The following is a 20354-nucleotide window of genomic DNA, read 5'->3' on the forward strand; positions in this document are numbered from 1 at the left end:
GGTGTATTTTGCATGAGAATTCCTCTTAAGATCTTTTTTAAAATAATTCCATTCAATTGTGTTTTAATAATGCTATATTTTGTTCCTTATTACTTCCACACTCTGCGTTGCCTGGTCATGGTTCCACTCTCTTCATAAATAGTGATGGGCGAATGTATTCGCCAGGCGCGAATTCGCGGCAAATTTGAGCGATTCGCCGTCAGCGAATAAATTCGCGAAACAGCCACGAAAATTCACCGTCTAAAAAAACGGACGCCGGCGTCAAAAAACGAGCGCCGGCATCAAAAACGGGCGCCGGCATCAAAAACTAGACGCCGGCGCAGTTTCGCGAATTTTTCGCCCATCACTATTCATAAAAAGAGATGCAATTCTTTGAGCACCATTCTGGGAGAGCATGGAGTTGCACCTAAGAGCACCAGGAGCAACTTGAAGGTGGCAAAGTGCATGGTGGGATTATAACATGTCATTTTATGCCTTTGTTTTGCACTTATTGCAACTTTCCACTCCTTAGTAAATGAGCCCTTGTGCCCCATAAAGCTATTTTCCCATAGTAGACCACTACGGAAAGACACATGGAGGCCCATTTATTAAAGGTCAAATTTAAGTGGTATTAGAGCTTTTTGAAACCACGATTAAACTCTATTTCTCTCATGTCATGAACGCTATTAAAAGATCCAAATATAAATAAGTACAAAAGGGAAAAAGTGCTAAAAAAAATAAAAATATCTTTAAAACCTCTAAAAATTCGAGTTTTTCAGACAATTACAAGCGGAAAAACATCTGAATGGTTAAAAAAACATCAGTACAGCTCTTATTAATTCTATGTGACCTCGATTGCTTTACTTTTTGTATTCATTTTTTTGTGGTTTTTACACTTAATTCTTAAACTTTTAGTGCTTTAGAGAAATAAAAAAAGAGAAAAAATACAGTTTTTGAAAAAGAAAATGAAATCTGAATGTTAGTACAGTGTAAATAGGCCCCATGGTGTATATACAGCAGTGTTCTGTAAAATCATGGCATAAAATCTAGTGGCAGCCATCAGGGCTGGATTTACATAGTGAGCCACCCTGGCCCACTGCTATACGTCACCCCTGTCCCCTCCCCTTTATTCGTGCAAAATTTCATCTTTGGGACCGGAGCAATGGGGATTGGCACACGGGAAATTAAAAAAATGATTGTAGAGCATCCCCAGTGTTTTCAAACCAATGTGGGTGTGATTGGGCAGCATGCCTCCCCCTAAAATCCTGCCGCCCTAGGCCGGGTCTTGGTGGCCTTTCCACAAATTCAGGGCTGGCAGCCATGACAGCCATATTACTGTTTAAAGGAAAACTATACCCCCAAAATGAACACTTGAGAAACTGATAGTTTATATCATATTAAGTGGCATATTAAAGAATCTTACCAAACTGGAATATATATTTAAGTAAATATTGCCCTTTTACATCTCTTAATAGACTATAGAAATCAAATTGGGAGCAGAATCAGTAAATACTATAAAGGCGCATATTGGAGACCTCTAGTGACCATCTCTTGCCTTGAACCCCCATTTCGTGATGGTCTGTGTGCTGCCTCAGAGATCACCTGACCAGAAATACTACAACTCTAACTGTAACAGGAAGAAGTGTTGAAGCAAGAGACATAACTCTGTCTGTTAATTGGCTCATGTGACGTAAGAAGTATAGTTTGTTTGTTATGTTTGTGTGCACAGTGAATCGTACGATCCCTTATTTTTTAAAATGGCAATTTTCTATTTATGATTACCCAATGGCACATACTACTAGAAAAGTATATGATTATGAAAATGGTTTGTTTACATGAAGCAGAGTTTTACATATGAGCTGCTTTATGCAATATCTTTTTATAGAGCCCTACATTGTTTGGAGGGTATAGTTTTCCTTTAAGTGACAGATGGAAAGATGAAATGAGGGCCTCAAGAATTGAATATGGGGGGAAAAGTTCCTACAGAGATGGGAGATTACTTCAGTCTGCAATGTATTAAAAGTTACCTTTTTCTGATCTAAAAAGAAAAATGTGATTGTTGTTATGGGTTACTAAGCTAGAACAAACCTTTGCCCATATTACTATGCAACTCCATGAGAAAGAGGAGAGACAGACAGAGACACGTAAAATGAAATTGTGTCTCGTACCTAAGCATGTCACACCAGCCAAGTGTTCATTTTGCAGTTTCATAACCTGACTAGAATGTCGGTTGACTGAATGCCTTTTAAATAAGGTTTGCAACAGTAAGCACTGTATAGGATCACTGCCATTAGTCTCTCTCCGGACCAATTTATTTTGCTGTTCTGTCAGGATTCTATCATAGCAAGCAAGGAACCAATAAATTCTCGTTTGAACTTCAAAAACAATTTAGTTTCTAAAGAGATATGCCAGGCCTGTCTTTGTTCCTCAAACTAAACAAACTCCCAGGTGAATTTGTATCTTCTACCTGAAATACAGTACAAAATCTGATCTTTATCTTTCTGTAATTTTACAGAACATAATAGAAAATAATCTTGATCAACACGTTTTAAATATAGAGGATATTGAGACTATTGGGTTTATTCCCAACAGGGGGCAGAGATGCAAGTGCAAAAACAGGTTTCAAGCACCATGATACCCCACCATGGCCAGATGCCATGCAATGCAACATGCCATAAATTGTGTTTCCCATGTATAGGGTAGCTTGTAGATGTAGACACACATGGGTGTAAAAATGGATGCCACATAAAAGTGCTCTATTTGATAAGTGCTAAATGGGCATATAATGCAGCTGCCTCCTTGGCAAATGCAAGGTAGATGGCACACTAATGGGTGTCCCCACTTATACCTACCAAAATAAGCCCTTAAGATTTACAAGTCTTAATAAATTTTGTGTACAACTTTAAAAATGAATCTCTCCGAGCTGATATGGATGTAAATAACTAGATATAATGATGACTTTATTGTTTCACCCTTGCATTAAATGGCATTATAATGCACTAATTGTGCCAATAAGTAAGGAATTTTGAAATACTAAGGAGAAAAAAATAACATGCAGGTGGACAGCAAGAAAGAGAGGGTTGAACACGGAATATGCATCAAACGAATTAGAAAAATAATTTCACTGGGTTGTAGTATAAGCTTACTGCATAGGGTAGTAAACCACTGGAAAACTCAAAAACAGGCAGGCACCAGTTCAAACCTTAATTTGGAGTTCAGGAGCCAAAATTGCTGTTTAAAAAATGCTAATTTTCTTTTACACTATCATTAAAGAGCAACAACCTTATGCATTTCGTGTCAACAGGGGACACTTAGTCATAGGGAACAGCCTTACATGTTTCATGTCAACAGGGGACACTTAGCCTATGTCTAAGGGGCAGATTTATCACGGATCGAAGTGAAAATTCGAATTCAGAATTCAAATTTCGAATTTGAATTTTCACGTTTATTTTAGTGTAATTCGGCTAGGGTATATTTCTAATTCGATTAGAGTTTTTTTAAAATAAAAATTTGTATTCCAATTTCAAAATGAACCATGTACTGGCCCTTTCAGAATTCGAATTCGACTATTTGCCAAATTAAACCTGCCGAATTGCTGTTTTAGCCAATGGAGAATGTCCTAGAATCAGGAATCTGGAGTTGTTTAGAGACATCCCGAAAATCTATTTTTTTGGTGAAAAAACTTGAATCAAATTCAATTCAAATCCTATTTGAATTTGATTTCAGTTTGCGGGTCAATCCCATTCACCCGAATTTGAAAAATTATATGTTTTTAAAAAAATATCAATTGGTCGTTTTTTCCAAATTTTGAGTTCATGGGAGTTTTTACAAACTCCCATGAACTCCAAATTCGACCCTTAATAAATCTGCCCCTAAGTGTCCCTTGGTGACCTGAAAAGCATAAGGCTGTTGCTTTTTAATCAAAATCTTACATACATTTACCATTTACTAAACTACATTTTTGACTTCTGGACTCCACATTAAGGTTTGGATTGGTGCCTGTCCTTCATTAAGTTTTCTAGTCATCACGAACATCCGAGAGGTCATTGGAGATCACAGAAGAAGAAACTATAGATAAGGTAAGTCTATGATCAAGGAAAGGAATCCTAAATCAGACTAATGTAAGACACTGAAGTATGGCTCTCAGGCTCATACAATGTCCAGCTACTGCAGTTCTGTCATAGTTTATGAATGTAAGCAGCTTGTAAACAGGCAAGTTTATAAAAAAAAAGTCAAACTTTAACATACTGGGAATTTGCTGAATCTTGTGAACCACCACAAAAGCGTCTGACAGCCCCACTTTGACTGGATGATTGGTCGAGCTTATCTGCATCACTGGAACAGGAATCTGCAAGATAAACCAAATCGTTTGTATTAGGAGCAGCAAAGCCAGACTGAAGAATAGGAGCTTGTTAAGAGAATAGAATTATCCTAGCAACTTCATTGAAAAGAACTATAAAGCCCAAACAGATCAAAAGGACCAAAATGCTTACACAATGCTAATATACATGCCCTTACTGTTAGTGATCCATCTAATTATTTTAAAATTTTGCTGAGTAACTTTGATGTCAGTTTCAAAAGACAGAAAACACTGAATATCTATTCTCATTTTCCTTTGGTATAACAGTAGGTCCATTCAGGGCTGTCTTAATATTGAGGAGAAGGATCATTTGTCTAGAGCCTACCTGAACAACTAGATACCTCATTTTAGGAACATTTTAAGAACAAAACATTTAAACATAATTCTGAATTTTAATCACTTTCTATTTTGTTTTCCCGTTTTGAAATTATGGTAGTCTGGTACCATGACTGTTGGTCCAGGATAGTGCACCTTTGGTAAACCCAGACCGTTTCTTTAGTGCTGATACACTTATTATGAAGATCAATCATAGGTCACTTGCCTAACCTGATCAGAACAAGTAATTCCTAGCCAGTACATGCTGCATAATTAAAACTGTAAGAGCATTTTTTATTAATTAACATTTTCTCAGGCATGAAAAGGATACAATTAATCTTTTCAACAAAAATCTATATGCATTTATAGACCTGAATAGCTGCAAAATAGTTAATTTCCAATAAGAATGCTATGTGATTGACTGGCTTTTGAGGGTGGAGCAGGAACCACACAATGCATATGATTTTCTTGTAGTAGTAGAATAAGACATCTGGCCAATATGCGTAGAATATCAGTGGGTAGTGATGGGCGAATTGATTCACCAGGCGCAAATTTCAGTGTTTCGCCACCGGCGAAAAAATTAGCAAAATCCCTGCGAAAATTCGGCGGCGACAATTAATAGACACCCATTGACTTTAATGTGCGTCAGAATTGTCTCTGGCACCAGAATTGTCACCACCGTTTTTTGTCGCTGGCATCAAAAAAAATTTTGACGCTGGCATCAAAATCGTGTTTCGAAGCAGAAATTCGCCCAGTGGGGTATAAATCATCATCCAAACATAGAAGGCATATGTCTAAAACGTAATTCCAGTAAATCTAAAAGGATTATTTACTAAACTCTGAATGCTAAAAACCCCCAAAAATTTTGTTTTTAGTATAAAATCCAAATTTTTTGTGGAAAAAAAAATCACACATTTTTCGGGATTTATTATTTTTGGGATGGAAAAAGTCTGAATCTGAATATCCGGCATCTCAGACCTGTTGAGGTTGCATATAAATCAATCCCAAAGATTTTTGATTGTGGAATAACCCAAAAATTTTGGGTTTAAGGGCAAAAATTACTTATTTTTATTTTTATACTGAACAACTCTAAAGAGGCAATTTTACCAGACCCATCAATTTAACAAAGAACATTGTGAAAAGGAGGCCTTTGACATAGAAATCCAATGGTATCTATTGCGATCCACTTATTGTATACTTATTGATACATACAAATTAATAGAAGATAAACAAATATATATCAAATTGTGATATAAAATTTAGATACAAACGCATGCTCTACTTGTAAATGTCCTTGTGATAACAGCAGGTCGGAGATCTCAACAAATGAATATTAACTTCATAAGATCCTGTGAGCGATTAGTATTTCACCTGGATATACAGTATTTCCCCAGGTATTTGCCTGACATTGTGAGAGTCTTTTGCACATTATATAATCAAAGCATGGGCTTGACATCATTTGTCTTAAATATATTTTGTACTGTACAAAGGAAACATTTAATGGCAACATACCCCATCTGTGTTGTATCTCTTGCAATGCAGAAGACTTGGTTATACGTAGGACTATATTCACATATTTTCTGTTCTCTGGGATCTGCACAGCTGTAAACTACACTGTTCAAAGTACAAGCACTGGAAGTCATTGCAATGCCCCAAGGGCTTCAAACTTGCGGAGGCTGAAATACTGGTGCATGAAAGAAGGTTTGCATCAGCTTTCCAGCTCAGTTATAAAGATAATGGGCAATCAACATTTTTTCTCAATTGTCAGCAAGAAGAAAACGTATAAATGGAAACGAAATATGGATAAAAAACGAAATCACATTTGGACAAAGAAAACTCAACATGAACCAACTTTATAGTGTGAAAATGCAGTTCAGTATAATACACTACAACAACCTCAGCCAAGCACAGAATAATAAAATGAGTAAAAATCCTGGTTATCACCACCACCCCCCAAATAAATTCCTTGAAGTTCCAGTTATATAATACATATGAGCTGTTGTATGCTATATATTTAATAGAGACCTAAATTGTCAGGGGTATTGTTTTCCTTTAACTCTTATCAGAAAGACTTCAAGCACTTTGAATACATTTATCTTAGTTACTTTTGCTCAATCATAGCATCGAATTAAGAAAGCAAATCAATATTAAGACTCACTTATCTTTATTCAAAGCTAAATCTTTACAAAAGATACAAAAACAAGGAAGCTTTTACTGGCCTTCATTCAGAACATTTTTTTTTATTTATCCTTTATTTATATTGCACTAACATAGCGGTTATTGCATTACAGAAATTGTCAATCATTTACAGAGGAGCTTACGATCAAAGGCACAAACATACACAACAGCGCTGCGAAATATGTTGGCGCTATATAAATACATGTTAATAATGTTAATAATAATGTTTTAACATACAGCAAACCAACATGGGGATAATATAATATATCCATGCAGATGTGCACTGGTCAGAACTGAACATACATTTAACACAATTGTGTAGGAGACTTCTAAATTGGATTCTGGGTTATATTAGATTAACAGACTTTTATCTAGAGAGAATTGACTTGAGAGATAAAAGTTTAATTCTACCTCTTTATTGATCCCTGATTAGGCCTCACTTTGAGTATAAAATGCAGGTGTAAGGAAGATATTAATGGGTTAGAGATTGCAGAGACATGCAACTAAACTGGAAAAATTAGGAGCATCTTTAATAACACCTGAGTTCAAGCGTTATCATGATTTGAAGTCAACTGCGGCAATAATAGCGAATTCAAATTTCTGAAACTCTAATGTTTTAGATATATTAAGCACAAAAAACTCAAATATAAATATTCACCACCTAAAAGCTGAAAAGTTGATATAGAAGTCAATGGGAGTTGTTTTAGTAAAATTCAAGCTATTTATCAGTAGAAGACTTTTTCCAGAGTTATTGAAAATGATGGGTAGAATATGATTTTGCCGTGATGTTTTTTCAAATTTTTATCACGTTTCAGTTTTGAGGTTTCTAAATAATAAGCTCACATTTGATTTTAGGCAAGTTTTTCCAAACCTTCGAGGACATTATAGACTGGTGGCAGGGGTTCTTTCTTAATATAGATGGCAAACGCTTTAGACTTAAAGGGCATGTAAAGGCAAAAAAATAAAATACCATTTTTTCTTTCTTTAATGAAAAAGAAACCTATCTCCAATATACTTTAATTAAAAAATGTGTACTGTTTTTATAAGAAACCTGACTGTATGCAGTGAAATTCTCCCTTCATTTACTGCTGTGGATAGGAATTGTCAGAGGGTCCCTAACTGCTGAGCAGGGAAAGAATCATACTTATGAACAGCAGGGGGAGCCCCCGCCTTACTTCCCAGCCATGCAGAACTCAAGCAGCTTTGTTTATGAGTTACAAGATGGTGACCCCTGTAGCCAACTTTGAAAGCATAAATTATTTGTTTGATTTGGCTTGTGATGCAGTAAGTTCATGTTTATATTTAGTATACAAAATACAGCATTTCTAGTCTTATTCTATTTTAGACTTTACATGCCCTTTAAGGATCAAAACTTTCACCTTCAGCAAAGCAAATGGAAAAGTCTCTTCAGTGTGCTGATAGTGATGAATTCCCTTTATTCATCTCTGTTTTTATATTTTTTTTTAACTATATCAAATAGTATTATTAGTAATAATAATAATAAAACCTAAGCTATCAAGTATGAATAGGACAAAAAAGAAGTTTCATCAGAAGCAAGAAGTAAGGGTTTCTTTGAATAGTTTTCGGTATTTCAGGAATAAGTAGATTCAGTGCCTTTTTTAACATTCAATTCAATCCAAGCCGCAACCCACACAAGCCAGAAATAATGCTAAGAACCAAGCACTACTAGTTAAGGTGGCTATAGATGCCAAGTTTGTTCTAAGATGGATAAATGTTCCACTTTTCCATTGTTCTTTGGACAATACCCAGATTATGGATATAAAACCTCCATCTGTGTACAAAAGGACGCCCATACAAGCGCATTGTGGTTAGTTCAGCAAACATTTAGATAAAGGAACATCTGTTGTAATTTAGAAAAGAAGCAATCCTTATTAAATGAGGATTTAATTCAGGTGGCTCTAGTGCCAAATACTTTCCTTGACAATATAGAGAATAATGGTAAATTAGGACAAATACATAATGCATTTGGGTTATTCTTCGAAACAGCAATTGTTTCAGGTAGAAACCTTTTAACTCTAACAAAAGAAGGTCCGTTGCAATACTGGCACAGAATAACACAGTAAATCTCCGACTGCAAAGGAACAGAGTTCTCTGTTTTAAAGGGTAAGCAGGACAAATAAAAGAAAAGCCTCAAGTGTCATTTGTGTTATTGAGCTCTATCACAAAAGTGCAATTGTGCTATCTTTAAGTATACATGCAAGGTAACAACAATCCGACAAAAAGGCCATACATTTATACACTCACAGGGGCTCATTTATCAACACTGGGCAAATGTGCCCATGGGCAGTTTACTAGAGCAACCAATCAGTGATTAGCTTTTTAAAGACCAGCTACAAGTAGAAAAATTAAGCAGCAATCTGATTGGTTGCCATGGGTTACTGCCCATGGGCAAATTTGCCCAGCGTTAATAAATTACCCCCACAGTTTGTGTTGTACTGTATCAGTGTGTACACACGTGTGAGTAACAGCTGCCCTTCCAGGTGGAAGCAAGTGGGACTAGCAGAGCCACAGAACGAAAAATAAATGACACTACAACTAGATGCTAAATCTAGGATTCAGATTTGGCAGAATCCTCTTACCTGGCTGAATCCAAATCATTGAAATCACGTGACTTTTTGTCATAAAACAAAGAAGTAAAGAAATTTTAAACCGTGCTCATGGTTCTCTTTTACCCTTCAGTAAAGAAGGTTAGCCAAACAACACAGGTCAGTGTTTGGCTAACCTTCTTTACTGAATTCGTTGGGAGAGGCGCCGACCCCTCCAGCCAGCACCAGGCGATTACTCTCAGGAGAGACGTAGGGGAAATTAGGTAACTGTGTTGTCTCTTTTACCCTTCCCAGCCCTAATTTGCATATGCAAATTAGGGATCTGATTCGGTTTGGTTGAATCTTTCTTAAAGGATTCAAGGGTTCCGCCGAATCCCAAAATAGTAGATTTGATGCATCCATAATTACAGCACTGTCCTTCTTTAAAAATCTAACACCTGTTATATAGGGTTCGAAAACAACCTTACTGGCCGGCTGTGGTGGGTGGGCAGGTGTTGAAGGAAGTGGACAGCATGAAGGTGATAGAGATATGACACTAGGGAAAGGAACTCTGATGTAATGAGTGGACTGTTGGCTAGATGTAGTGTAGATGGGCTAGGGTCGCCAAAAATTTACTGGCAGGTGTATTGGTGGTACATTTGTAAACCTACCTTGGCAGATGGTGTACCAATTAGGTCAGTAAAATACAGACTGTGTGGCAAATCTACTGATGAAGATAAAACAGGCTTCAGGTCCTACCCCTGGTGTGTTTATAGCGTCACACAATGTTTCGGAGGGCGTTCCCCCTTCGTCAGGTGATAACTGGACCTGTTATACAGAATGCTCGGGGCCTGGTGTGTTACGGATAATGGATATTTCCGTGGTTTGAATTGTTATAACTTAAATCATTGTTATAGAAAACAATTTAAACCCAATTTAAAATAAACCCAATAGGATTGTTTTGCTTCCAATAAGGATTAATTATATCTCAGTTTGGATCAAGTTACTGTTTTATTATTACAGAAAAAAAGGAAATCATTTTGAAAAATTCGAGTTATTTGGATAAAATGGAGTCTATGGGATATGGCTAGTGGTGAGCGAATTTTTTTGCCAACCATGGATTTGTGGCAAAATTCTGCATTTCGCCATTTGAAAACAAATTGCAAATTGTCTCAGAATATCACTCTCTACATCATACTAAAAGCCTGTTTAAAGGCAAACAACCTCTTAAATACTATGAGTATCAAAACATTAATGATTTGTGTTTTTGTGTAACAAACTTGTCAAGCATCCCATTGGCTTTTAACTGTATTATACAATAATTTCATATTTTCTTTTGTACAGGTATGGGACCTGTTATCCAGAATGCTCGGGACCTGGGGTTTTCCGGATGACGGATCTTTCCGTAATTTGGATTTTCATGCCTTAAGTCTACTAAAATTCAGTTAAACATTAAATAAACCCAATAGGCTGGTTTTGCTTCCAATAAGTATTCAATATATCTTAGTTGGGATCAATTACAAGCTACTGTTTTATTATTACAGAGAAAAAGGAAATCATTTTTAAGAATTTGTATTATTTGGATAAAATGGAGTCTATTCCGTAATTCGGAGCTTTCTGAATATCGGGTTTCCGGATAAGGGATCCTATAACTGTACCATCAAAAGCAGTTGGGACATTTGACTATTTTGTTATAATAAAGCTTAACACTAGTCTGGAGTGAAAAACTTCTGTCGTTCATGGGAGGTAGTCTGGTCCCTTAGAAGCATAACAGGATAGGTTATATTTTCAAACTATAAAACGAACAAGTCTATTACTTTTCAACAGATCTGATCCATAGCAGAACACTGCAGGGCATTTTTAGGAGTTTTCATATGGTCATCAAAGGACCAGTAAAACTGTAAAATTACAACCGTAAAATTAAAAAAAACATATAGGAGTCTATTTATTAAAATTTGCGGTCAATTTTTTTTTAAATGATTCATGAAAACTGCAATCTTCATTTTCTAGAGTTTGTTTTACTTGAATTTTATATTTCAATCAAAAAATTGCATCTTTTTTTTCAAAATGGATTAGTTAAAGGAAAACTATACCCCCCAAACAATGTAGGTCTCTATTAAAAGATACTGAGTAAAACAGCTCATATGTAAAACCCTGCTTCATGTAAATGAACCATTATCATAATAATATACTTTTTTAGTAGTATGTGCCATTGGGTAATCATAAATAGAAAATTGCCATTTTAAAAAATAAGGGCCGCCCCCTGGGATCGTAAGATTCACTGTGCACACATACAGACCACATGTAAGGTCACATGAGCCAATTAACAGACAGAGTTCTGCCTTTTGCTTCCTCACTTCTTCCTGTTACAGTTAGTGTTGTAGTATTTCTGGTCAGGTGATCTCTGAGGCAGCACAGATAGAGTCACGAAATGGTGGTTCAAGGCAAGAGATGTAAAAGGGCAATATTTATGTAAATATATATTCCAGTTTGGTAAGATTCTTTAATATGTCATTCAATTTGATATAAACTATCTGTTGCTTAAGTATTCATTTTGGGGGTATAGTTTTCCTTTAATAGTGCTGCTCCTGCTTACCTCGATCGATCAAGTTTTTATTGCAATATTTTTCCTGATCATTTCTATATTTACATTCATTTCTGGAAAAAGAATCAATCTCGATAAAAATAGCATTGTTCCATTAATTTTTATAAATGTGCATTTAAAAAAAAGTAAAAAGAAATAAATACAGCTTGAATGCTGAAAACAGATCTCCACATTAAAGGGATCCCGTCATCGGAAAACAAGTTTTTTTCAAAACGCATCAGTTAATAATGCTACTCCAGCAGAATTCTTCCATTTCTCAAAAGAGCAAACAGATTTTTTTATATTCAATTTTGAAATCTGACATGGGGCTAGACATTTTGTCAATTTCCCAACTACCCCAAGTCATATGACTTGTGCTCTGATAAACTTCAATCACTCTTTACTGCTGTACTGCAAGTTGGAGTGATATCACCCCCTCCCTTTTCTCCCCCAGCAGCCAAACAAGAGAACAATGGGAAGGTAACCAGATAGCAGCTCCCTAACACAAGATAACAAATGCCTGGTAGATCTAAGAACAACACTCAATAGTAAAAACCCATGTCTCACTGAGACACATTCAGTTACATTGAGATGGAAAAACAGCAGCCTGCCAGAAAGCATTTCTCTCCTAAAGTTCAGGCAAAAGCCACATGACCAGGGGCAAGCAAAACCAGCTTATTGGATTTTATTGTTTACAAGATTTTCTAGTAGACTTATAGGGCATGTAATGTCTAAAATATAATAAGGCTAGAAATGCTGTATACTGTTTGCTTTGTATACTAAATATAAACATGAACAAGCCTAATCAAACAAATGATTTATGCTTTCAAAGTTGGCTACAGGGGGTCACCATCTTGTAATTTTGTTATACATCTTTGCAAGACTAAGACTGTGCACATGCTCAGTGTGGTCTGGGCTGCTTAGGGATCGTCATAAACAAAGCTGCTTGAGTTCTGCATGGCTGGGAAGTAAGGCGGGGGCTCCCCCTGTTCATAAGTATGATTGTTTCCCTGATCAGCAGTTAGGGACCGTCTGAAAATTCCTATCCACAGCAGTAAATGAAGTGAGAATTTCACTGCATACAGTCAGGTTTCTTATAAAAACAGTACACATTTTTAAATTAAAGTAAGTGCCTTTACATGCCCTTTAAGGTATGACGATCCAAAATATAGAAATATCCATTATTCAAAAAGCCCCAGGTCTTGCACATTCTGGATAACAGGTCCCATACCTGTAGTAATATTAACACAGACGATACAACGCGAGTATAAATTATAACTGCATGAGTAAAATATTTCAATAGTTACTTACATCCTTATAGCCAAATACTATCCGCCCATCATTAATTAATGTGGCCTGGAATGTGAAACTTCCAAGGGTGTAGTTGTCCCGTAAATGGACATGGTCCCATTGAACAACAAGTGCAGTACCTGGAAAAGCCAAAACACAAGCAAAAGAAAGAATTATTTCCATCAGCTCAGCAACCTTCTTATAGCTATTCTTTCGCTGCTCTATAAATATTCACTAACTTCTAGGGATGAGAAAGATTTTTCAGCACCTTCTGTCTTTCTGCTTTAGTGAATTTTTTTCATGCAACCATGAGAAAAAAAATAATTTTGTTGCAAATAATTTGTGGAAAAAATGCACCAAAACGCCCCTTGACTTCAATGCATTTTATGTTAAAAAAAGCTCAGCAAAAAAAATGCCCATTGATTTCAGTACATTTTGAACAAAAAAAACTTACAATGACTTCAATTAATTTTGCAAATCTTTCCACAGGTTGGCAAATTTTTGGGGGAAGAGAAACAGGACAGATTCGCTCATCACTTCTTCTAAACAGTGCAATGGTTGATGCAAATACGAATTAATACATGAACTGCAATCTCTAGAAATATTATACGAATGGAACATGGTTTCAGAGGGGTTGGGTTGCTTTGCCATTCAGGAGAGTTATCTAATTATATTCATGAAGAGTATATCTTTTTTGGCAACTTAGATAAAAAAACATTTTTTAATTTGTTTAGTAGTTTAATGTAAAAAAATGTATTGTAATAAATCACATAAAATATTGTAATGTTATATATGAGGCAGATTTATCAAAATCAAAACTTTTGATTTCTTTCTGAATTTGTTAAAACTCGAAAATCTTAAATTTGTTTGCTTAAGAGAAAACTTGAAACTCAAAATTTTAATTCTAAAAACTTGAAAAATAGCCAAAATGAAAAAAAAATACAACTACATGAACTTTTTTCATTTTATTCATTGCTTTTTGCAATCTCAAAACCTTGAGATTTGGAAACTTGAATTTGTGAAAAAAAAAAATGAATCGATTGCAGTAAAAAACAATTTGAATGTTGATAATTCTGCCTCTAAACTGCAGTATCTGAGAGGAGTATAGAAAATCTTGCAGACTTGTTTTCAGATCAATGTAAATACCTTTTGTTGGATTTATTATTATTTGGTTTTATTAAAATGAATGCTATAAAAACAAGCTAAATAGTGCTTTGTGCTCAAGAATGAATTGACTGACCTGCTACAGGGGCTTTTATTCACAGAGATGTGAATATTGCCCATATTTACAGTATATGTGACGTAAATAAGTTTTGTTTCTGGAAGGGCTGCTTGACACACAAAATAAATGGGAAAACGAACGCAATAAGGGTCATTAAAAGAAAATATATCCCCCCCTTTTTGACATGTGTTCATTCAGTTGAGCTTATGCAGAAAGGGTGCAGAAAAAAAGCCTCAACTTCCAGATATAAATATGAATTAATTTTATTTTCACACAGACATACCCGGTTCCACAGATTCAAAGGAAACCATGACAAACCGTTTCCCAACATCCTTTAGGTAGAGTTAATGCAACCCCTCCCTTACATTGTTCCATTGTGAAGAGATGGATTCTGGTACTTGAAGTCTGCTTTCCAGAGAATCTGTGCATGGCCCACTATGGAAAGCATATTGGAAAGTTGCAGAATTGATCAATTTACAGTGGAATAAGATGAGGGAGGGGTTGCACGACACTGTCATTTTTTGTTGCAAATATACCAGATTGCAACTGTGGCCCTATAGTAAATATGTCTCTTAGCCCCCAGTTTCCATTATTTAATCATTTTCTGTCTTTATAAGTTGGTGTATTTCCTTACTATCAACCAAAATTCTGACCAGTAATAATAATATATAGTGCTAAGGGATCAGGTGCAAGAGTTACACCAGCCCCCCCCCCATTTTTCTTATTCGTAATGAGTTAAAAAGCGCAAAACTGCCTGGCTCTTTATTCCAAAGTCAACCGTGTGGCGGTGCCTGGTGCAGTTGCACTCCCTGGTAGTTCTGTGACTGATTCTAACTGATCTTTCACATAGCATCAAAGGATCCTCTGCAAGAAAAAGTTGCCCCCCCACCAAAAGTGCCTGCTGATGTGCGTCATGAAAGTTGAGGTGGCCACAAATGGGCAGATAATAGCTGTTGACAAACCAAGTCAGCAGCATATTGGCCTGTGTATGGGTCCTCCAACTGGTCTACCTGACCAATATCGCCTCTTTGATATGGCCCTTGCCCCAATGACCTGTACTTTCACAGTGATCCAATTGGATCAACCCAATATTGCCCACTTCAACGTGCACAAATAGGAAAAAGATCTGCTTGTTTGGCAACCACACCAAATGAGAAAATCTTTCAATTTATGGTTTAGATGAGGAATTGAGCTTCCTAGCAAGCGGAACCTACAAGATCTGGTCAGTAAACTAGGATACGGTGTTTGGGTTGGAAATGGTGAAAGTGAAAATCCACAGGGGCAGCAACAGGGTGTAGTTTTACCTGTGCCAGAGAAGAAATATGGGGCAGCAAAACCCTTTTAAAAGCAATATTCTATAGCATCTTGACTGTGGAAGGAAATGTGGAAGGACTCCGAGTAAAGTGCTTAAGTCAAGAAGCCCTCGGAAGAGCTAAAAAGAGGAATATGCGTTGTAAATAACTTCTAGGACACTACAGATCAGAATCGGTCAAAGATAAGCTGTTTTGTATCTTGTTATGTTTTGTATCTGTATTATGTAAATGTACCAATGTGGAAGTGCCCTAACTTCATGATTATGCTCCAGGTTTCAGTAAATTAACAGCACAATTGATTGGCTGGTTATAAAGGTGCATGGATACTGTATGTATGTAGAGTTACTTCATATTGTATGTTGGCTTACTGCTTGAACAGTACGGCTACAATGTTTGTATTTAAAGTCATTTTTTTGTTGGTGCTTTTAAAGGAATTAACTGATTTGTGGTATACCCATTTCCCAGTGAGTTTACTTGTAAATATTCTTACATTATCATACATTTAAATAATAAAAAATGATACTAGAAAGTATCCTGCATAGTGTTTATGGTGATTGAAATTCCGGGCACATAACAGAGCATTACAGTTATAAGTACATGAAAGTCTCCAGTGAATACAAGAAATATAAGCGCTTACTTAATACAGAACACACTGTGGCTTTGAACCGTAAATCAGTATTTGAAGCAGAATTATGCAAAAATTACAGAACCATCATGTTTTTCTATTACATACCATTATCAAAGTATCTGACGGTTGAATTTCTGGACACGCTCGGATCGAAATTAGCCATTAATGGAGCAATATACTGCGTGGCGGTCAGCATTCGATGGACCACTTCTCCTGTATAAATAAAACCTAAAGAAAACATTAAGATATTGTAACTGATTTCTGACAACCCGTTCCACTACAGGAAATTGAAAATGCTAACGCAGGCTACGGATATTATATGGTATTGCACATTCATCAAGAACCCGAGTTCTTTTGCAAAGATTTAGACTCTTGCACAGCACAGCAAAATGTCTCCAAAACACATTTGTTGGACAGAATATTAGCTGCTTCTTGCAATGTTTCCTTATTTCAGAGTGAATGTATTACTCTTATGCATACTTTTAGCACTTGTACTTTCTATATCCAGCCAACTGAAACGGCTGCGATCGTTAGCAGAAAAGTAGGCTGGCCATTAGCCCATGACTAATCTGTTACCAGTGCCGCCATTACCTGCGCTACAGTCCTTGCACACATCATTATTGAATGCCAGATTAGGAGTAAGAAACATTGAGACCGAAAAGTACATAATATATTTTTTTCCATGAAAGAGCTTGTGTAATAGAAACTGTGTGGCTAAATATAGGCTGCTTTAGGTGCTATATTTTTATGGAGGATGCCTTGGCTTTTGATGGGTCATTAGACCAATACCAAATGAAGATAAAAAACTAAGGTAGAGTTTTAGGGGCCCATTCATTAAGTTCGAGTGAAGGAATAGAAGAAAAAATACTTCCAATTTCGAAGTGTTTTTTTGGCTACTTTGACCATCGAATGGGCTACTTCGACCTTCGACTACGACTTTGTATGAAAAAACGCTTGACTATTCGACCATTCGATAGTCGAAGTACTGTCTCTTTAAGAAAAAACTTCGACCCCCTAGTTCGCCACCTAAAAGCTACTGAACTCAGTGTTAGCCTATGGGGAAGGTCCCCATAGGCTTGCCTAACTTTTTTTGGTCGAAGGATAATCGTTCGATCGATGGATTTAAATCCTTCGAATCGTTCGATTCGAAGGATTTAATTGTTCGATCGAACGATTATTCCTTCGATCGTTCGATCAAAGTATTTGCGCAAAATCCTTCGACTTCGATATTCGAAGTCGAAGGATTTTCATTCCCCAGTCGAATATCGAGGGTTAATTAACCCTCGATATTCGACCCTTGATGCATCTGCCCCTTAATGTAAACCTTCAAAACCAATTGTAAAATTGTGCAGAGAGCTCTTCGAAACAGTTTTGCAATTCAGATTCCATTCGTTTTCATGATATTACCATTTTTTAACCAACATAATAAATTTGATCCAACAGTGTCACTTGATGGTCATTTTTAGCCAACTACAGTCAGCTGTAATTCCTGAGATTAAAAATAAAAAAAATCTTAAAATGTTTCTCTGCTTAGAACTGATAACGACAGAATTCTCAAAACTGATATGCCAAAGAACCAAAAACTGCTTCCCCATATAACTATATTAAAGTTGTCAGAGAATTATGCCAGCAATTGTCACACTATTTCTCAATTTTCCCCACTGTTACCCACTTTTCGAAAATCTTTTGAATATAGTTAACACCTTTCTATATAATGGTATGGGATCTGTTATCTAGAATGCTTGGGACCTGAAGCTTCCAGAAAAGGCATCGTTCCATAATTTTAGATCTTTATACCTTAAAGGCCATGTAAAGTCTAAAATGGAATAAGGCTAGAAATGCTGTATTTTGTATACTTAATATAAACAATGAATTTACTGCACCAAAAGCCTAATCAAACAAATGATTTATGCTTTCAAATTTGGCCACAGGGGGTCACCATCTTGTAACTTTGTTAAACATCTTTGTAAGACTAAGACTGTGCACATGCTCAGTGTGGTCTGGGCTGCTTAGGGATCATCATAAACAAAGCTGCTTGAGTTCTGCATGGCTGGGAAGTAAGGCGGGGGCTCCCCCTGCTGTTCATAAGTATGATTGTTTCCCTGCTCAGCAGTTAGGGACCGTCTGACAATTCCTATTCACAGCAGTAAATGAAGGGAGAATTTCACTGCATACAGTCAGATTTTTTATAAAAACGGTGCACATTTTTTAATTAAAGTATATTGGAGATAGGTTTCTTTTTCATTAAAGAAAGGAAAAATGGGATTTAAATTTTTTACCTTTACGTGCCCATTAAATGAACAGTAACACTAAAAAATAAAAGTGTTCTAAAGGAATGACAATATAATGTACAGTTCCCAATCACTGGTAAAACTTTTCTATTTGCTTCAGAAACACAACTATAGTTTATATAAACAAGCTGCTGTGTAGCCATGGAGGCAGCCCAGCCATTCAAATCTGAAAAAGGAGAAAAAGGACAGGATATGCAGCAGATAACAGATAAGCTCTATAGTATATAATGGGATTCATCAGAGCGTATCTGTTATCTAATGTGTATCCTGTGTTTGAATGGCTGCCCCCATGGCTACACAGCAGCTTGTTTATATAAACTATAGTTGTGTTTCTGAAGCAAACACACAACTTTTATCACAGCAGGCAGGGTCGGACTGGAGCAATGGGGGCCCACAGGGACTGCCACATGAAGGGCCCTCCAGGCAGTCACCGGGGGCCCTCTCCTGGCTAACCTCAGAGTGCGCCTGCGTAAATGCCGGTGCAGCGCGCCAAACGCACTTGACCAGCAAAAGCGAATTTCTATTATATTGTATGCAGGACACGGCTAGAACAAATCGCCCCTAATTTACAACATAATTAATTGGCCTGATGGGCTTTGTGCCATTGAAAATTGTGTTGTTTCCTGATTGGAGCTTAATAAGAAAAGACAGCAAAATACAGGTATACGGAAACCCGTTATCGGGAAAGCTCCGAATTACAGGAAAACAGTCCCTCTTAGACAGCTAAGTGCACAGGTTGGGTTCCAAATCACAGATTACTAATGTGTATTACAACCTGTTATTTTTAACTATTATTTGTTCAATTAGCTCTATATCAAAATAAAATTATTTTAGGTAAACATACTTGAGTCAAACATTATGCAGCCCCTCACACATTCTGTCCATAAAATTATAAAGAGAAATATAGAATCTATTATCCTGCGATACACAAAACTGCCGCGAAAATTCGCCAGCGAAAAAAAAAAGACGTCAGCGCAGTATCGTGAATTTTTCGACGTTTCGGAAATTTTTCTGCGAAATGGCCCAAATTTGCCTATCACTATTAGATAGGTATGGGATTCGTTATTCAGAAACCCATTATCCAGAATGCTCCCAATTACAGAACTCCGAACTCGAACTTCATTTTGTCCATATAGTTCAAATTTTGAAAAATTATTTAATTTTTCTCTGTAATAATAACATGGTACCTTGTACTTGATCCCAACTAAGATATAATTAATCTTTATTGGAGGCAAAACAACCCTGTTGGTTTATTTCGTTTTTAAATGATTAGTAGACTTAAGGTATGACGATCCAAATTATGGAAAGATCCATTATCCAGAAAACCCCTGTATGGCCATTTCACAAAAGATATGGTGATAATGAATAATATTGACTGAGAATTTTCTGCAGCAAGCAAAGAAATAAAGGAAAAAAGCTTGGTTATAGTGTGAAGAAAAGTTCATTTATTTCCATTTAAAAAGAACAGAAAAGTGAGGTAAGGGGAATGATGACAGGAATCCAATACTCTGGGTAAATAATGGATGCCAGCGTAGTCTCCAGCATAGCTTACAGCTGTCCTACCCTTAATGACACCTTCTCCTACTGTTTTGAGAAAGTGCAGCCCAAGGGAGGAACAGCTGTAAGCTATGTGGGATTGCTGTTTACT

At 36.4% G+C, this 20354-nt stretch overlaps 1 protein-coding gene across 1 annotated transcript in view; it reads right to left on the reverse strand.

Annotated features, from left to right (window-relative positions):
* Positions 1–20354, reverse strand: part of plxdc2.L (plexin domain containing 2 L homeolog) — a 284395-nt gene that overhangs the window by 56321 nt on the left and 207720 nt on the right. The window contains exons 5-7 of the mRNA XM_018267284.2: positions 16521–16643; positions 13274–13392; positions 4228–4327 (exon numbers count right to left, since the gene is read on the reverse strand). Of these exons, the coding sequence (XP_018122773.1) occupies positions 4228–4327; positions 13274–13392; positions 16521–16643 (342 nt within the window). The remainder of the gene's footprint in view (positions 1–4227; positions 4328–13273; positions 13393–16520; positions 16644–20354) is intronic.

Source organism: Xenopus laevis, chromosome 6L (genome assembly GCF_017654675.1).
Source record: "Xenopus laevis strain J_2021 chromosome 6L, Xenopus_laevis_v10.1, whole genome shotgun sequence".
Taxonomy (NCBI): domain Eukaryota; kingdom Metazoa; phylum Chordata; class Amphibia; order Anura; family Pipidae; genus Xenopus; species Xenopus laevis.